This window comes from Malania oleifera, chromosome 6 (assembly GCF_029873635.1).
Source record: "Malania oleifera isolate guangnan ecotype guangnan chromosome 6, ASM2987363v1, whole genome shotgun sequence".
NCBI classification, from domain to species: domain Eukaryota; kingdom Viridiplantae; phylum Streptophyta; class Magnoliopsida; order Santalales; family Ximeniaceae; genus Malania; species Malania oleifera.
In genome coordinates, this window is record NC_080422.1 from 105,376,439 (window position 1) to 105,397,346 (window position 20,908).

A 20,908-nucleotide genomic window follows, 5' to 3' on the forward strand; every position below is an offset into this window, starting at 1 on the left:
AGCTTCAACTTCAAGTCTAAAAAACACTTCTCTCCAATGCGGGACAAATAATATAAAAAATTCAAAACAACCTTTTATACTAAGGTGGAAGTATTCTACCAATGTGGGACAAAAACAACAGAAATGAGCCAGATACATAGTAATAGATGAAAAGATATGTCATGATCTTTTACGTTACCACACCTACTTGTCTGGATATATAAAAGTGAAGCAAAGTGTATCTTAAAAGCAATGCATGAAGGAACTTGTAGGAACCACCTAGGAGGAAGGGTGCTAGCTCACAAGACTATATGACAGGGGTATTATATATTGGTCCATTATGAGAAGAGATTCTCTAGATTTACTAAAGCGATATGAGAGATGTCAAAGGTGTGCCAACATACCCCGCTTACCAACTAGTTTTCTCTTTTCATTGGCTAGGCCATGTCCTTTTGCTCAATAGGAGATTGACATATTAGGCCCTTTGCCTCAAACCACAAGGCAAAGAAAATTTCTAGTGGTCACTATAGATTACATCACTAAATGGGTTGAAGTTGAGCACTATCCCATATCACAGACAGAAATACCACTAAATTTCTCTGGTCCTTAGTTATATTCCAATATAGGCTATTGCACATTATAGTGGTGGAACATGGGAAGCAATTTGATAACCATCACTTCAAAACTTTCTACTCTGATTTAGGCATAACCCTACATTTTGCATATGTGGCATAACTGCAGAGTAGTGGATAGATGGAAAATATGAATCACACAATCTTGCATGGACTTAAAATGCCTCTCGAGTCTATTAGTGTAGGTGGAAAGTGGAGCTCCCTTCGATACTTTGGGCATATCACACCACTCGCAAAATTGCCATTGAAGAAACCCCTTTTCTACTACCCTTTGGATCAGAAGCAATGATTGCAACAAAAATAATAATTCCTTCATGGCAAAGGCAACATTTCAATGTAGAAAAAAATAATGAAGAATTAAGGAAAGAGTTAGACTTAATAGAGGAAAAATGAGACCAAACCTAAATCAAGATGGTTGCATACAAGTTGAAAATGGCTAAGCATTATAACTCTCAAGTGAAGGCTTGGGTATTCAAGCCCTAATATTTGGTCCTAAGGAAGGCATGTGTAGGCCCAATAGAACTAGGACCTAACAAGCCTAAGCCAAACTGGGAAGGACTGTACAAAGTAGCAGTGGAAATCAAACCAAGGACTTATAAATTAAAGAACTTGGAAGGGAAGGAGATTCACAATATATGAAATTGCAAGATTTTGAAGAAGTATTATGAATGACTGTATATTTAACAAATAGTAAAAATTCATCAAATAAATATAATTACTTGATGAAAAAAAAAATTACTCTTCAGAATGTCTTGCTTTTCCTCTTCATCATCATCTAAAGAGCGTCGCTTTTAAGGCAATAAGAGACAAACATTGCTCAACAAAAAATTGGCCCATTTAATGAGCACCGCTTATGTGACCAAAAAATGTCCATCTAATGAGCATCACTCATAAGGCAACAAGATATGAGTACTACTCAATAAAAAATTGGTCCATCTGATGAGCACCACTAATGAGGATTAACAATGTCCATCTAATGAGCACCGCTCATAAGACAATAAAAATGAGCACTGCTTGACAATAAATTGACCCATCTGATGAGCACCGCTCATGAGACTCTAAAATGTCCATCTAATGAGCACTACTTGGAAAAATATAGGCTCATTTGATAAGCACCGCTAATGAAGCAACAAGAAACATGCACTGCTTATAAGGCCCAAAGATGTCTATCTGATGATTTAATTCATATCTCGTGATAATAAAAGGATTTATAGTCAATACAATATACTCTCGAACCAAAAAGGTAACTTTAATTTAAAATTTGAAAGTAGGAGGACAACTGATATAACCTAAAAAAAAGACCCTGGAATTAAAAAATGAAAGATCAAAAAATGAAAGGACATCAAGGGATTAATGGAAAGGTGGTAACATCCGTTTGTTAAAGTAAGGGGTTAGCACACCAATCTTCACTCCCTAATAATATATTTGAAATATAACCCATGCATCCATTAGTAGGGAAATCAATAGGAAGGTATTCGAAATGCTTATAAAAAGGACCCCCTAAGGAAAGTAAGACATCTTATCTCATCTCATCTCCTTCTCACTCACTTGTTTATTGTTGCAATCATATAACGCTTTCAAATTTCCTATCTTAGGCATCAAAAAGATCCTTCAGAGTACACCTTAGGTTCTTCAAGTTGTATTTCTCTTATTTTTGGTAGGTGATTGAAGCCATGATTGATTCAAATTCTCCCAAAAAAATTTTGGCAATAACATTTCCTATGACGATATTGACTTATTTAATTTTTTAATTTATTTTATTTTAAAAATAATACTTGACTTTCCAACTTGCATGCTCGCTACAACTTGATTTTAAATTTTATTATTATTTTTATCATTCAATATTTATGCTTTGCAAATGAAAAACTAGATTCAAACTTTGCTTTAGACTAAACCCTGGTATAAGTTAGACCAAGTTTGGGTTTGGGTTCGAGTTCATGTCCGAGCGTAAATAAAATTTCATTAAAGCTGGTGAACAAGATTTGAATAGGATTAATTTCAATTAAAATAACTATGCATGTTAAAATCGATCATTTTGACCATTAAACTATGGTTGTTACTTAAAATAATTTATCCAAAGCTTTAAAATAATTTTCTAAATTTAAAAAAAAAAAAAAATTCAAATCGACTTGAGTTTCATAAGAAATGTGATTTAAACTAAATTTATCAATTCAAAAGTTCAAAACCTGTAATTTGAATCTAAAATAAGAAGAAGATGATCTTAAACTCAAAAAATAATTGGAATCTTTAGAAATCAAGCAACTCAATTAATCTCAATCTTGAAATCGTATTGAAACTTCAATGATTTAACTAGTTATAATTATTGAGAAATACATATTAACCTGCTTGCTTGGTAAATATAAGCACTTCTAAAATACTATTATATCTTTACTACATTTCAACAAGTTTACGTGGTTAAAAAAACTCTTCATTAATAATTGAATTAAAATTTTGCTAACCACTAATAATTCAAATATTTTTTTGCAATTTAAAATTGTAAACTATTGTTAACTGTTATTAATATAAATTAATAATATAATAGTAATTAAATTAATTTTTTTTATAACCACTATTAATAAATGAATTATATTATGAAATAATGAATAATATAATTTATATTTTTAAAATTCAAATAAACAAAATAATTATTAGTTTGAAACATACTCATAAATTTATAATTTAATTATTCCATCCAACAATAATAAATGACTTAATCTCTTTGTTATCACTAATTAAATTAATAAATTTACTAATTATTAATAATATCATGATTGAATTAATAAATTTTAAAACTATGATTGAATTACTTTATGAAATAATAAATAAAATAATTAATATGTTAAAACTTAAAACTATCTCATAAATAAATTTATTACTATTTAAAATCTCTTGTAATTTTGAAAAATATAATATTTTTTTAATTTTTAAAAGTACTTTGCCTGGATTTGGTACCGCTCTCGTGGCCCGCACCGATACAGTGCTTTACCGCTAGATGTCCAGTCAACTACTGCACCTCAACGTATTTTAGGGAGAACCAGCTAGCTCTGGGTTCGAGTGGCATTTCACTCATAACCACAACTTGATTCTTCAACATCAGTCGGTTCGGACCTCCAATTAGTTTCACCTAAGCTTCATCGTGGTCATGGATAGATCACCCAGGTTCGGGTCCATAAGCAATGACAATTGTCCTATGAAGACTCGCTTTCGCTACGGCTCCGGTGGGTTCCCTTAACCAAGCCACTGCCTATGAGTCACCGGCTCATTCTTCCACAGGCATGCGGGAGGAGCCCAGGAGTAACGCATTTTGTTAATCACAGCTAATGATCAAACTAAAAAAAAAATTTTAAGGGCAATAATAATCAATTATAATTCAAATATGATTAATAGTTATAGGAAACCTTAATCCAATTAGTATTAATTGTCACAAAAGTTAAATAAAAAAATTTATGGTACATTTCAAAAATGGATAATTTTATTTTTGGATAAGTTTCAAAATTTGATAAATTTATTAAGTTATAATTTTAGAAGATATATTCAAATTATTGAAAACATTAAAAATAAACATCTAAACACTTATGAATTTTTTTTTATCAAATTTGGGTCTATGCAAAGTATTTGAAATATATAAGAACGTTATCAAAATTCTTACCTACAAAATTGATATTTCATATTATTGATAATTTTATAATTTAATGATGTTATTTCATAGTAGTTTTTGAAATCATACCTCGTACATAGCATGGCATCTCTGCTAATTTAGAGAATTTGATATCGGTCCAAATAAATTTGTTTACTTTTTAAATTTAGAAATTGAATAATTATGATTAGTCTTTTGGAAGTTGGAGAAACCTCTAGCACAATAAAAACAAGAAAAATATTCTCTGTTTGACACCGTAGACAACCAAATCTTTAACTCTACGTTTGAGAGTATAGATTTCGGACTTTGGGTTTGGATTTAAATGGATTTGGACAAATTTTAATATAATTTTATATTACATTTTATTCAAATCCAACATAAATCTAAATTCTTGAAGTCTCCAAACATAGAGAGAGAGTTTTTTGGTTTTTTACATATTTATTATCGATTCCAACAGTAGGCTAATTTAATTAATTTAGTAAATGGTTTCATTCGATCTTTCAAAATAATTTCTAAAATTCACTAAAAATATTTATTTTTGACACAATATTCATTTTTTAGATTTGGATTCCCTACTGAATTTTCAAACTTATACAAGCCTCAAAATCACTGTTAATATTAATAAAAATAAATTTAAATGACATATCTTGCAGAAATTACAAAAATATAAAGTGGGTAAGAAACAAAATAAAGAAATCAGGTGTCATTTTTGTCATTTCACATTTTAAATGAACCGAAGTAACTGTAATTCTAGAAAAAAAAAAATATTGAATAAAAAATAGAAATTATTTAAATAGAACATTAACTTAAATTGTAACAATTTAGAATGTATAGCCCACATAAAAATAAAAAGGAAAAGAAATCTCTATAGTAAGGGTCTGTTTGGATAAGAATTTTGTTGGAAAAAGAAAAGAAAAGGAAAATAAGGAATAAACTCATTTACCTTATATTTTCTTCTCTATTAAATTTTATCCAAAAAAAAAATTTATTTTAGAATGATTAAAAATTTTTAAAAATTAAATATTAATAATATGTAAATCAAAATTTTACTTATAAATTTGGTTTTTTTTTTCCCTCACTTTCATTGATAGTAAATATAAATTCTTTGATATTTTCCTTTTCTTTTCATAATATTTTTCGGAGTTTAAGTCAATAAATAAAATAAAAAAATAGAAATTTAATGATTAAAAGGGCATTTAATTTTTTTCCATGGGTCAAAAGCTAAACCATTAACCATGTGAGTGGTCATGAGATTTGTAGGGCATGGGATGGGAAAAGAATCTCTCTTTTAGAGCCTAAAAACCATGGATAGCATCTCAAATGAAAATGGGCTATATAGAGGGAGAGGCATCAATGTGGGATCTCCAGCTCTCTTAACAGTCCATTTACATTTACATTTGGATCTGGGCCATACCCACGACCCAGACCCAATTGAAAACCCTAGACCTTGGGCCCATGGATCTGCAAACGGACCTCAAGTCCATTTCCAATACTGCTTAATTTTCCAACCCCCACGCTCCCAGAGACCAGACCAGACCAGACCACATACCTTATCCCAACTACTTTCCCAAAGGTCCAATACCAGCTCCAAGCCCATTCTCTTACCCCCCCCCCCCCCTTTCCATCTCTCTCCTCTCCTCTCCTCTCCTCTCCGGTCGCGTAGAACAGATCCAGTGCAGTTGCAGAGAGCCGGAGCTCGGTGTCTGGGCTCTACGCACGCGCCACGGATCTCGTCGCCTGCAAGTAAGAACCCTAACCCTAAATTAAATTCTGAGAAATCACCATGGTTTTTGTATGTTTTAGTGAATAGAGAGTTTCGATCTTTCTGGGCTACTGCTTATTCGGTCTGGTTTTTCATTTTGGTCGATGTTTTGTTTTTCTTCTGTTTTGGGTTGTGATTCGGAGCATAATTTAGTCTTTGTTCGTGTGAAGGTCGAAGAAATGTGCTGTTTTTCGATTCGCCTGGGCTTGTGTTTTGAATTCTGCGGAAGCCCAAAGATTGAACAAACCCTAGATCTGGTCTTTCCATTTCGTTTTTTTCTCTCATGGTGCTCGGGTCAGGGGTTGAGCCCATTGGCGGGTGAAATGCCCATTTTACCCCTGACCCATGTTTCTGATGAGATGAGTCCGTTGGTGGGCCAGGCGACCTTTTGAAAAATGCTGTCACTTCTCTTCTCTTCTTCCCTTTCATGGTCTGGGCCTTGTTGAATGGGCCGAATCTACTGGGATTAGTTTGTGGTCCAAGCCTGGCCCTTTTTTCAGCCCAGTGGGCTTGGCTGAAGGGTAGGGTAACCTTGGTGGGTTGGGCATGCTTGCTGGGCCAGTAATGGGTCTTATGAAATGATATGCATTCATTTTAGACGTTCTTTGGTTCCTCTTACGAGGACCGTGTTGTTTATGGGACGGATGCTTCTGTTTGGGGGCTCCATTAATACCCAGGAAAAAAAAAATTGATAAAAATAATTCTGAATATTATGAGCATTATGGGCAAATTTGGCTACTCATCATGAACTTTATGATTTATTCTGAAGGATTTGGATAATGTTTCAAGCACGGTACTTTATGATCCTTGTTTGGAACTTGAAATTATCAAGAAAAAGAAAGGAAAAATATTATGTAATTTCTTTTTTTCATGTTTGCTGTTGAGTGATAAAGAAAATAGTGCACACACAGTAAATGGAAAATTTTTATTTTACATGTCATTAACATTTGATTTGTTTTTCTTTTAATGTAGAGAAAATCTAATGAAAAAAAGATCTACTTCTTTTTTGTGTTCTTTCTTTTCCGCTCACAAAATTTTTAATCCAAACGGAGCTATGGGGGAAATATAATTTTCTGTGGATTCTCTAGCAGGAAGTAGATTGGGATTTTGGAACTAGAGGAGCTGAACTGAGTCAACAAAAAACCCTTTGTTGGACCATTCTACCAAGACCCTTCATCAAATCTTTGCTGTGAAATGCTTTCGTGGGCTTCCGCCAAAAAGGTTTGAACCTTCTAGGGATTGTTCGGTAAAATTAAGTGTTGTTCTGAAGACTAAATTCAAATCTGATTTTGTGAATCATTTATGAATTGAGCTTGAACCAATCATTGAATCTAAAATTTGAATTATTTTAAAAGTTTAGTATCTAAAATCTAATATGTGTTGTTCACTTAGGAGCATAAATATTTGATAAAATTAATAAGCAATCACATAAATTAAAGGTTTTAATTTGACAAAAAGTAATATTTTCTTGTCAAATAATTATAAACAAAAATAACCTAATTTATTTTTTGACAAAAGAAAAAAATTGTTATTTTAATTACTTGGGTGATGAATTTTTTGTCATTTTCATTTTATGTAAGGGATAAAATTGGAAAAGAGACTGCTGCGTCCAAATCAAATATGTTCCCAATCTAATTCTGTCAAAGGAATTTTAAGAAAATTCAGAGTTGACACCAAAAATTCTAATATCTAACCGGATCATTTATTCAATGAATCAATTCACCCCCACCCCCCACTGAAGGGTCTGATTCTTTTAGTGCCCATAAGCTAAGATTTGCGTTACAGTTGAAATGGTCGACCATTCCTGTCTTGTTCAAAGCTATGCTCTAAGAATATGGATGTGGAAACATGCTGAACACAGCAAGTGGTTTGTGTCGTTGCTAAGTTCTTTGTTGATTTATTTGTTCAATTTTCCTTAAATTTCACTGGATGCATTTGCCAAGTGATAGTGAGTTATTATCCTATTTTGGTAAAACAGCATTCTTGAATCATTATTCATAAATGGTAAGCCTGGTCTTTACTGTAAATTTTGATTGGAAGTTAGATGAATTGACGTATACGTTTTATTGGAGTTTTAAATGGTAGAAGTGTGTGGCTCTAAAATTAAATGTTTTCTGTTGTTTCAAGATCATAAGTCTCCCTATTGTTTGCACTTTTCAGCCTGAACGAGGAATTAGACATTATAAGTAAAACTGAAGCTGACACAAGTTGGTTGTGACTTAATCATTCACCAACCAACCAATCAAGATAACTCTTTTGCACCCGTGAAATGAGGTATTTACAGGGTAATTTTTCTTTTCTTGGATCTATCTTTTACTATCAAATGTAAATCTTTTGCATCAATTAATAATTGGTTATTGCATGCTCCTTTTATGGGGGATGCAAGTAATCCAGCGATTACATTTTGTACCCTTGCACTCTCTGTTATGCGAAGCTGTTCAAAACAGAGGCCAGTCACACACTCTCCAATCTATCTCAGCTTACAGTTGTGATGATGCATGCTGCATCCATAATGAAATGGGTGTGGGGGGCAGGCTGCACAAATTTTCCGCTATCCAACAGTGCTTTTCACTGATATTTTATTAATTTCCACTTCTATTTTTATCTCTCATTGTTCATTATATTTTATTAAATCGCTGTTTTGCGAGCCATTTAAGCAATGATGTGTTACTGCATTAATAGTAATGAAATATCATCGACACTTGGAAGAAACTATATTTTATTTTCTGTATTAGTTTTGCTCCCTTCAATTCCATGGCAACATATTTTAGGGTTAAAAATTCATCCATCTTGAACCTTGTTGTATCTTGGACTATTCATTATTCATTTTTGCCTGATTCTCAGTGTGTATTTGAATATTCTTCACGCAGATGCTGTTTTTTGTTTTTAATTTCCCCTTCAAATTTTCTTCTACTGCCTAACACAGGAAGTCACTTCTCTACAATAGATGGCGACTCCTAGTGAAAACAATCAGCTGGCAATTGCAGAAATACAACCTTCTAACAAGCGCAGGAAAAAGAAGTCCATAGTCTGGGAGCACTTCACTATTGAGACTGTGGGGGCTGGATGTAGAAGGGCATGTTGTAAGCAGTGTAAGCAATCATTTGCGTATAGTACTGGCTCTAAAGTAGCAGGTACCAGTCACCTCAAACGGCATATTGCCAAGGGAACCTGCCCAATGAACCTGCGTAACCAGGAGAAGAATCAGTTAGCCCCATATTCTGCCCCTTCTAAGATGGTTGGAACTGCTTCTGATCCACCTAAAAGACGCTACAGAACCTCTAGCTCACCTGCTGTTTTGTTTGACCCGGACCGTTGCCGCCATGAGATTGCTAAGATGATCATCATGCACGACTATCCACTTCACATGGTTGAACATCCTGGCTTTGTAGCCTTTGTCCAGAGTCTTCAACCCCGGTTCGAAATGGTTAGTTTTAACACAGTGCAAGGAGATTGTGTGGCCACTTACCTTAGGGAAAAGCAAAGCCTCTCGAAGGCTCTTGAGGGGATACCTGGAAGAATCGGCCTTGCGCTTGATTTTTGGACTTCGAGTCAAACTGTAGGATATGTGTTTCTAACTGGACACTTTATTGATAATGATTGGAAGTTGCAGAGGCGGATTCTTAATGTTGTAATGGAACCATATGCTGATTCAGAGGCTGCCTTTAGCCATGCTGTTGCTGTTTGCCTTTCTGATTGGAATTTAGAGAACAAATTATTTTCTCTTACTATAAATCAGTCCATGGGGGGAGTTGGCATTGGCAGTCTTAGGGCTCAACTCTCTATCAAAAACCCACTTATACTCAATGGTCAGTTTTTAATTGAGAATTGCATTGCACGTACTCTGAGCAGCATGGCACAAGATATATTAACAGCAGGGCGAGTCACCATCAGGAAAATCCGTGATAGTGTAAAATATGTTAAGACATCAGAATCTCACGAGGAAAAATTTCTTGAGCTCAAGCAACAACTTCAAGTCCCTAGTGTAAAGAACTTATCTCTCGACAACCAAATGCAATGGAACACCACGTATCAAATGCTGATGGCTGCTTCTGAACTGAAAGAAGTATTTTCGTGTTTGGATACTTCAGATCCCGATTACAAAGATGCCCCAAGTATGGAAGACTGGAAATTGGTGGAGACTCTGTGTGTGTACTTGAAACTTCTATTTGATGCAGCTAACATATTAGCCACGACATCTAACCCAACTGCAAACATATTTTTCCATGAAGTGTGGAAGATACAGTCAGAACTGGCCCGAGCAGCCACAAGTGAGGAGTCCTTCGTCAGCGACCTCGCGAAGCAAATGATGGAAAAATTTGATAAATATTGGAAAGATTGTAGCATGGTTTTGGCCATTGCAGTCATTATGGATCCAAGATTCAAAATGAAGCTTGTTGAATTCAGTTTTACAAAAATCTATGGTGAAGATGCTGCCACAAACATCAAGATTGTTGATGATGGGATTCATGAGCTGTTTCTCGAGTATGTAGCACTTCCTTTGCCTTTAACGCCAACATATGCAGAAGAAGGAACTACAGAAAATGCCAAGGCAGAGGAATCTCCAGGAGGAGCCCTCCTGGCTAACAATGGACTGTCAGATTTTGATGTCTATATCATGGAAACAAGTAACCAACAAATGAAGTCAGAGTTGGATCAGTACTTGGAAGAGTCTCTGTTGCCTCGAGTCCAAGAATTCGACATATTAGGCTGGTGGAAACTAAACAAACTCAAGTACCCAACTCTTTCCCAGATGGCTCGTGATATTTTATCAGTCTCGGTGTCGACCGTTCCTCCTCACTCTGTATTTGATACTGTGAGCAAGGAGATGGATCAATACCGATGTTCCTTACGACCTGAGACACTCGAAGCTCTTATATGTGCTAAGGATTGGCTTCAGCACAGTCCATCAGAAATTGCAAATGCAGTTGTGAAAATGGAATTTTTTTAGGCTTTGGTTTTCCTGCCCTTTTTTGTTCACATTTTGTTTTATGAAGTAGGTTGCTTATGACACACTTAGTCCCTAAATATCTCTTTTTCCTTTACTACCATGAGCTGTTTCTAGGTGGAGGAATTATTATGTAACATTCAAAAGTATTGCTTGGACGATTGGAATCAATGACTGAAATAGATTTTAGCTAATTGTAACCATTCTGAATAATTCACACTGTTCCTAGCTCAAACTTTATTTGTTATATGGTTTATTTAGAACTTCACAAGCTGAATACATAAAGTTCCTTTTAAGATAAAATCATTGTAACGTTCTTGTTCATTAACAGTGTATGTGGAAAAACTACTAATTGGAGTGTAGTTTTAGTCAGTTTAACTTTTTCAAATTATTTATTTTACGACAAAAAAATTAGATTAATTATTGTCACTGGTACCATTGAATTGGAATATGATTTTAATTTAACTTTTTTAAATTATTTATTTTACGACAAAAAATTAGATTAATTATTGTGTCACTTTTTTGCTCTTTGAAATACCAATTAAAGATGGTTCTTTATCTTTATATTTTTATTTATATTTGTTTAGTTATCAATGATTAATACCAAACTAGTCGCTTTAATCGTGAAAAAAGTAATTGTAGGTTATGCAACAAAAATACAGTTCCTTCCAATTGTTGGTATTTTTTGGATTTATATGGAGAAAAATGCAAAACTTGTTCCTTATTCGAGAAAGATGTTTACTTGCGGGCAAAACCCATAATTTGAGCCCACTATGGGTCGCTATAGCGGTGGCAAAACGGATTAACGGGTCGGGTTTGGGCGGATCATTAACGGGTCAGTATTAAACGTGTTCAAGTTTGAGTTGACCTGTTTATTAATGGGTGATTAATATGTAAATCCAAACCCACCCGTTTAAAAAACAAGTCATAAACGAGTTATCCATTTAAAAATATAACTTGTTTATTTAAAATTTTTTGAAACATGAAATAATTGTTTTTTTTTAAAAAAAAAACTCTGGTCAAGTCAACAATTAACAATCCATCCCCCGATGACCCAGTCTGAAATCTAGGTATGGGGTGTGGGTTGTGGCCTTGGTGTATGTACAGAGGGTTTGTGGTGGCTCGTCTAGTATTTGTATTGTTGGTAATTACTTGTAAAATGTTATAAAAGATGTAGGAAAATAAATAAATAAATAAATAGAGATGAGACAAAAATTTTACGTAGTTTGGATATACCTACTTCACGGGCGGATGGGATAAAAGAATTCACTATCTCGGGCAAAATTACAAGATGATTTAGAGTCGGCCTTATACAAAATATCATAATCGGCATTGTACAAGATACCTCTCTGCTCTATATCTCTCATCTTCTTTCATTATGCCTACTTACTTCAAGCATCGAAATGTATATACAAGCATGCAAATATGTGCGTTCCAAATGACAAGGGGAAGGTGCCCTTATATAGGGCAATAAAGATAGCTAAGCATTTATTAGGGTAAAACGAAGAGGTGGAAGATGGGGTGACATTCATATTTTTCATAACACTCCCTCTTAGATGTCACTCATATATTAACTCATTCTACTAAGATCTTTAAGATGTCTCATTCCGATGAGATGAACCAATTTCTTGAATGTTGTAGTAGGCAAAGCCTTGGTGAACAAACTTTCTAGATTATCACTTGATTAGATATGTTGAACATCTATATCACTATTTTTCTGGAGTTCATGTGTATAGAAGAATTTTGGAGATATATGTTTTGTTTTGTCACCCTTTATGTATCCTCCTCTTAGTTGAGATACACACGCAGTGTTGTCTTCATATAAAACTATTGGTATATCCTTGATTTATTAAAGACCACAATTTGCTGGGATATATGAGAAATCATTGATCTCAGTCACACGCTTTCTCTACTAGTTTCATGAATAGTTAGTATTTCAGAATGATTGGAGGATGTTACTATAATCGTCTGCTTTACTGATTTCCAAGATATAGCAATTTTTCCGTAAAGAAATACATATCCAGTTTGAGATTTAGCATTGTGAGGATAAGATAGATTCCAACATCTACATATCTTACTAGTTGAGATTTGAAATCAAATGAGTATAATATACCCAAATCAGATGTACTTCTCAAATAGCGTTGAATGTACTTAATTCCAATCCAGTGTCACCGAGCAGAGCTATATCTTGCTAGTAAATTTACAGCAAATGCAATGTTTGGTCTTGTACAATTGACCAGATACATTGGAGAGCCGATAGCACTTAAATATGGTACTTTAAGACCAAGTAATTCTTCCCCCTCATTATGAGGTCGAAATGGATCCTTCTTAACATCATGTGATCACACCATCATTGGAGATACCAAAGGATGAACTTTGTCCATATATAATTGCCTTAATATCTTTTCGGTATATTTAGATTGATGAACAAGAATTCCGCCATTTACATGTTCAATTTGTAGCCCAAGACAATATTTTGTCTTTCCTAAATCTTTCATCTTAAATTTCTCCATTAAATAGTTAACAGCTTTAGTGCGCTCTTCAAAAGTCCCAACTAAATTCAAATCATCAACATAAACAGCAATTATAACAAATATGGATTCTGATCTTTTAATAAAAATTCATGGACAAATTGAATCATTTATGAATCCTTCTTTCACAAGGTACTCACATAATCGATTGTACCATATGCATCCAAATTGTTTTAATCCATATAAAGAATGTTGAAGTTTAATTAAATATAAATTTCTGGATTTTGCTTCAGGCAATCTAAATCCTTCAAGTATTTTCATATAAATTTCATTATTTAACGATCCATATGAGTATGATGTTACTGCGTCCATAAGACGCATGCTCAGTCGTTCAGCGACTGTTAGGCTAATTAAGATTTTGAAAGTGATTCCATCCATTACAGGAGAATATGTCTCCTCATTATCAATTTCGGGTTTCTGTGAGAAACCTTGTGCCACAAGTCTTACTTTATATCAAGTAATTTCATTATTTTCATTTCGCTTGCGCACATATACCCATTTGAATCCAAGGGGTTGGACATCTTCTGGTATCTGGACTACGGGTCCAAATATTTCTCTTTTTGATAGAGAGTTTAATTTTGATGTGATAGCATTTTTCCATTTTGGCCAATCACTTCTATATCGACATTCATTAACAGATTTAGGTTTAGGATCCTCATTACTTCTGATAATGTCAGTAGCTACTGCATATGCAAATGTGTTGTTGACAACAAATTTCCTTCTATCCCATATTTCTCTTGTGTAATGAATTGAGATCTCATTATTATTTCCAAGTACCTTTCCCTTTTCAAAGGTTGCCTCTTTATGAGTTTTCTCTTCAGGAGGTTCCATAATAGGGATTTCATTTTTAGGAGAAATGGGTTTGTGAATGTCAAACGGAGTATCCACCTTTGTAACCTCTTCTAGAGTGTTTACAGATTTCAATTTTCTCCTTCTGGGAGTTTTATCTTTTGCACCAAGAAGCCTTACATGCTTAACTTGCAGTTTAGGTTCATTAGCCAATTGTTGTCCTTTAGGGACATCAATACGCGTTGGAATATTTGCAGCAGGTATATGAGATTTTAATATGGCCTTGGTATTTACAAAAGAATCAGGTAATTGATTTGTAACCCCTTGCAAATGTATAATCTTTTGAATTTCAAGTTCACTTTAATTTGTGCGAGAATCTAAATAAGATAACTCATGACATTCAATGTGATTTCATGTTGTGATTCAGGAACTTATTTTGCTCCCCCTAATGTAGGGAATACTGCTTCATCAAAATGAGAACCTTAAAAACATGTTTTAAACAAATCGCCTGTTAAAGGTTCAAGATATCTAATAATAGAAGGGGAATCAAAATTGTTAGCCTTAGTGGCTAAGTTATCCCAATCTATATCCTCAAATTTAGTTCAGGTATACAGGACAATACCCAAGCAAAGCATAAGGATCAAATATACATTGAAGAAGCAATGAGCAAAATTCATGGCCAAAGCATACTCATTGAACACCCAAAGCACAACCAACCAGAGTTTATATGAAGACTTATGTTACATGTATATTGGGTTGTGTGTGAGGCAGGATCATCTTATAACTCTTGTGCGTGTGATGTTGGTAAGAATACCTTGCAAGAGCTGAGCAAATGCATGTGCGTGTAGTTCATATAGTATAGAACATCAAAACTGAATTTCCACATGCATACCGAATCTTGCTAAGTGCATAAGATGTCAAAACATCTTTCAAAAGTATTTTACCAAACAAGACATCTTACACTCATTCAAACTTCATTTAGACAAGCCAAAAGCATCATTAGAACAATCATGTATTATTGGAACTTGTCCTAGCATAAGTTAGTTCATTTAGAGGCACATTAGTGTGGAAAACAGGGGACTCGTCGACTAATGCATAGCATTTGTCAACTACAAAATCCAGTAGCCTTAATTGAGAAAATGCCCAGGCAATTCATCGACGAATGGATAGCATTCGTCGACTAGTTAAACTGACTCATCGACAAACGGGCTTGGTTCGTTAACGAACAATTCCAGTAACTAAATCATTTTGTCAACACAGTGTGACTTGTTAATGAGAGCAGGGCACTCGTTGACTAGTGAGTATGACTCATCGACGACTCGATGGCACTTATCGATGACTAATTGCGAGCAGACCCATAATAAATTAGCTTCAAACGTCTATTTTTTGGGTTGTCTTGCATCAATAAATGCCCAATGACTAGCCAATGGCTAGCTCATCCCCTTGCCTATAAATATAACCCATTGGCATTTATTAAGAAGATTGGTTGAATATTGGTTGTTGAAAAAATTATTTGATACATTCATTCTAGGTTTTCATTTGCTCAAAGCTCCCTTGCACCTTATTTTTGTTATACATCATGTTGGCCTAACATGGCTTATTAATCTTGTTTTCATGATAACAGATAAAAGGTCACTTAACATGTTTTGTTGCAAGTGATGAAACTTCAGGAATCAAGTCATTAAGCTCAAGTTCAAATGAATACAAAAGCGATTCCAAGACTCCATGGAAAGAAAATATGAAAGCTTGAAGATCATGAGAGCATGAATATCAAAGAGGACTTGCTAAAAGTTTAGAGAATTTGAAGCTCAAAGTCAAGATGGACAAAACAAAATACAAGCATGAAGACTCCAAGCTTAAAATGTTTTAATGTCTTAAGAGAGTCTCTATGTAAGTACTTCATTCAAATGATAATTTGATTGGATTTGAAGCTCATTAGGAATTTTAGTGACTTAGAGACCATATTTTGAAAAACCCTGGAAAATACTTTTTAAAAGTCTTAAATTATTTTAGGGAAAGCAAAAAAGCAAAAAGAATTTGAAAACAAAATTGAAAAATCAGTTTTTGGTATTTCCAGGCGACTGACAAATATTTGAACTAATTTTGAAACAACCCAAGAGGACACAGTCAACTGACTCGTGTGTTTCCAGTCGACTGACTCATTCTATGTTTGAAAATCTCAATTGTAACACCCTGGACCCGCGATGCGGGGCCCGGTGCGTTAAGAGACCGATACGAGTCTCTGATACCATTCACGCAGTGGAAATAATAAATATCTTCAACAAAAAATACCAGAGTGTTGTATTTACATACATTGATCCATGATAATTACAACCTAATCCTTCATAATATAATTCCAGAATTAATACCTATTAACATAACTCAATACATATCCGGTTTTCTATATATAACTCAAAAAACTACCCCAGCCTAGAGCTATCTAAGCTCGATCACCTGGATAACCTGAAAAGATTTAACATATGTGGGGGTGAGGCACCTCTCAATAAGGAAGAAATAGTTTATAACAGTGTGTGGCTGAAGTTTTTATAATATAATTAAAATATCCCTCTAAAGTGCACTCACAGTTCACAAGTAACCCAGATGTCATACCCATAATCACACAAAAACAACGTCGTTATCGTCCTTTCGCATATTCACAACTAGCTGTATTTTATTGTTAATTTTCGAGAATAGGGAAATCTACCCGCCCATACAAGTAGGTTCTCTCTGCTCTAGTGCTAACACTAGGGCACTCACCTTTCTCAGTAAGCCCTCGGGTTATGTATTCAGGTAAAGACACCGAGAATGGGGAAGATCACCCGCCCATACAAGTGGCTTTCCCTCTACCCTAGTATCCGTGAATAACTACCAGGGTACTCGCCTTCCTCAGCAAGCTCTCGGCTAGAATAATCTACTTTACCCAAAATATTTAATTAAAGTCACACCCATATCAATACCAAACATATCACAAAGTCCCACACAGGATAACCCATGTAGTTGTCAACCATACCCACACAGGGTCCGCAATCATGCAAAAACAACGTCCACTCAGGACTAATAAACCACATCGCATATATGCCCACACAGGACTATTCATCACATAGCATCAGTGTCCACACAAGACTGGTCCACACAGGATTAATCATCACACAACATCAATGTCCACACAGGACTGGTCCACACAAGACTAATCATCACACAACATCAATGTCCACACAAAACAAATTAACCAACTTGTTCATGATAAATAGGTAAACAACCTCATCATACCACTGCCAATGTTTACCTCCCAGTATAAATGACCATATAACGACCTCCTCATACCACTGCCATCGTTATATGACGGTTATACCAAGTACGATATAACGACCTCCTCATACCATTGCCAACGTTATATCTTCATTTACATAAACTACACCACAGATAAATAACACACCTGACTAGTAAACCATATCCACGCAATTACCACAGTATACTCAACCATCCAATATTTTCGGCCATACAAAGTTCACAATCCAACCAGTATATTCAACCAAACAAGATTTATAGCCAATTAACATTCACAATCTCAATGAATTTATCATTCCATTATACTCATAATCATTTAATTGTTAAAATGGTCTCAACCACACAATTTTTCCCAATTTAATACATATATACTTAAAACAATATTTTCAATACCAGCATGTTATAGAAAACTATACCTGTATAGGTAGGAATTTTTACCCAAAATTAGTCTTTTTAACAATTACTAAAAGCTATTATAAAATATTTCCTGTAACAACCCGAATTTAAAATGGAATTTAAATGATATAGAGGATGGGAAATGGAAACCGAAAACAGAAGGAAGCAGTCGGCTTCGTCGATGAATCCCCTGTATTCGTCGATGAAGGCTTAAGAAAATTCGTCAACGAAGATTGAATTTTGTCAACGAAGAAATACCGAGAGGCATTTTGAGCTGACTGAATTTCGTCGACGAGGACTGAATTTCATCGACGAAATTACTGAAGGACTCGTCGACGAATGGCGTGGCTCGTCGACGAAATCCCCTGTTCTATAAATATAAAAATCCGGATTTTAACTTTCTAAAGAAGCTATCTCTCCTCTCTCTCTCTCTCTCTCTCTCTCTCTCTCTCTCTCTCTCTCTCTCTCTCTCTCTCTCTCCTCTTAGGTTTTCTCTCTCTCTCTCTTCTCAATTTTGGGCTTGTTTCTCACCGGATCGAAGATTTGAGGCTACCACGACACTCCTAGCGAAGTTCTCTCCAAATCTGCTAGAGCGGATTGTTAGGGAAAACGAAGTTAGAAATCATCCCTAAGTTGAGGTAAGGCTTTTTAAGCCGTATTTGGTCTTGTGATAGTTATAGGAAATGATGTATGCATGGAAATACTAAAGTTTAATACTGGAAATTTTTGGTTTCAGGGTATTGGTCAGGAAGTCGTACGGGAGTTAGACTAGATTGTTTTGGGGGGGGCGGGGGGGAGGGGGGGCTTTCTCAGTAGTTAGGTAAGGGGATAAATTAAGTTAGTTATTTTTGAGAAAATGTATGTATGTATAGTATGTGATTTCTGAAAAGTAAATATGTATATATGTACATATGATTTATATTTGGGAAAATACTGTTTAAATAATGATATGTTGAATACATGGAAAAAATGTTTAGTGTGGCATGAGTATAATATGTTAAGAAATATTATTTTCTGGAAATGTGAATGATACAGATTTTATAATGGAAAAAAAGGCGTACGGGCTGGGATTTTTATATGTTTTGCCGACGTATGGGTCGTGCTATGTGATTGTGATTTGCCGGCGTACGGGCTGTGCTATGTGGATGTGATTTGCCAGCGTACGGGCTATGCTATGATATGTTTGTCGGTGTATGGACCGTGCTATGATGTGATTTGCCAGCGTACGGGCTGTGCTATGTGTTGCCAGTGTACCGGCCAAGCTTTGATAAAATGTGTAATACCGGCGTATGGGCCGATGATTTTTATGACACACATATATACATGCAAAATGATATGATTGATGTGGAAATTAACGATATGAGATATTCATGTATCACGATTTTAGTATATGTATATGATATCAGAACCTAGTTGGCTTGGTCTAGGCTAGCACTTGCACGGTACCGTTGCTATGTGTCCATGGTCCTCGTGATCATGATATTTGTGTTAACGCCGCTGTACGGAGTGGTGTGAGATTAGATGGTCGATGTGGTTATTAAATAAATGTTTTGTGATCGCCCCTGGTGTACGGATCAGGTCTGGCAGACCCATCGGACCTACAGACTACTATTTGACTTGGCAGTGGTTAGCCAACCATTGTCAGGTCCCGCCTTCAGGCCACACAACCCAGTCATGTGGGGGTAATACATGACAATAGCCAGCTAACCTACCAAGATGGTTTTTATGTTATTATTACTATATGAAATGAGATATGTTTATGAAAATGCAATATGTTCTGCCATGATTTGAGACATACATGTTTTCCCATATTTGACAAAACAATTATTGAATATGTTATATATGGGATATGTACAACACAGAATACTCATGTTGCCACACACTGGTATTAGTTTATTTCCCTTACTAAGAGGTGTCTCACCCCTAAATTCTATAAACTTTTCAGGAGCCCCTGATAGAAGAGCGGGAAAAGCTCCGCTGACCTAGTGTTGGATATCTGCCCTTTTGAACGGTAAATTTCTTTTTGTAGGGATAGTTGGATTTTGTGAAAAATATCCCTAGATTTATTTTGGGATGTATATATGGAAATACTGTGGACTATAACAACTCTTGTATATTGTAATATATGGTATTGAGATGTACATTATTATATGTTTTCTGCTGCTAGGACTTCTGCTGTATGTTCTGATATATCCCTGATACCCACGAGTCTAGGTGGATTGTGACCTGCTGAACTGGAATATGGGAAATGTGCTATTGATATTATCATTATAAAAAAAAAATGTGGAAAAAAATGAGCAAGTCGTGACATTTCCCCTTACCTAATTCTCGGAAAGCCCCTTAAATAATCAGTCCTGCACCTGCAGGGTTCCCCGTTCAACGTCCTGAAAACCACATCTTTCAGAACTAAACTTTAGTATTTCTTCGCATACTACATTTTCTACAACTTCCAAAAAGCCAAAAATTGAGTAAAAAGTCTTACCCTGGATTTAGGATGGTTTTCTAACTAGCTCCACCGACGATCCACTCCAGTAGATTTGTAAAGAACTCTCCCAGGAGCGTCGTAGAAGTTTCATATTGTCAAACCGGCGAAAATCCGGCCCGAAATCAAAAAGAGAAGGGAGGATGTCCAAATTTATAGAGAGAGAAGGAAGCCATGCAGAAATTTTTGCACAGAAATGAAAGAATTCCACTTTATATATACAGTGATTCGTCGACGAGTCTTATACACAATTCGTCGATGAAACAGCCAACTCGTCGACGAATTTTAGTCTATTAAAACCCCTCTCGGTAATTCCTCGTTGATGAGACACGTCGATTTGTCAACGAGCTTAGAGGAACATTCGTTGACAAATCTAGTCCATTCGTCGACAAACGTCTACTGCCACCCATTTTCTGAATTTATTCTTTCTTTCCTTATCTTCCTTATAATTTCAAAAATAGTTT

General features: G+C 35.0%; 1 protein-coding gene across 9 annotated transcripts; it reads left to right on the top strand.

Annotated features, from left to right (window-relative positions):
* Positions 1-5,727: 5,727 nt before the first annotated feature.
* Positions 5,728-11,171, top strand: LOC131157994 (zinc finger BED domain-containing protein DAYSLEEPER-like). 9 transcript variants are annotated; one of them, XM_058112513.1, is made up of 4 exons: positions 5,728-5,991; positions 7,099-7,231; positions 8,171-8,284; positions 8,958-11,171. In XM_058112513.1, the coding sequence occupies exon 4, from the start codon at positions 8,958-8,960 to the stop codon at positions 10,959-10,961; it is 2,004 nt and encodes a 667-aa protein (XP_057968496.1). In that variant the 5' UTR covers positions 5,728-5,991; positions 7,099-7,231; positions 8,171-8,284; the 3' UTR covers positions 10,962-11,171. The 9 variants fall into 9 exon arrangements, with proteins under 9 accessions (XP_057968496.1, XP_057968495.1, XP_057968498.1 ...); XM_058112512.1 differs by having other exon boundaries at positions 7,102-7,231; XM_058112516.1 differs by having other exon boundaries at positions 5,729-5,991; positions 6,181-7,231; positions 8,171-8,295; positions 8,937-11,171.
* Positions 11,172-20,908: the final 9,737 nt, after the last annotated feature.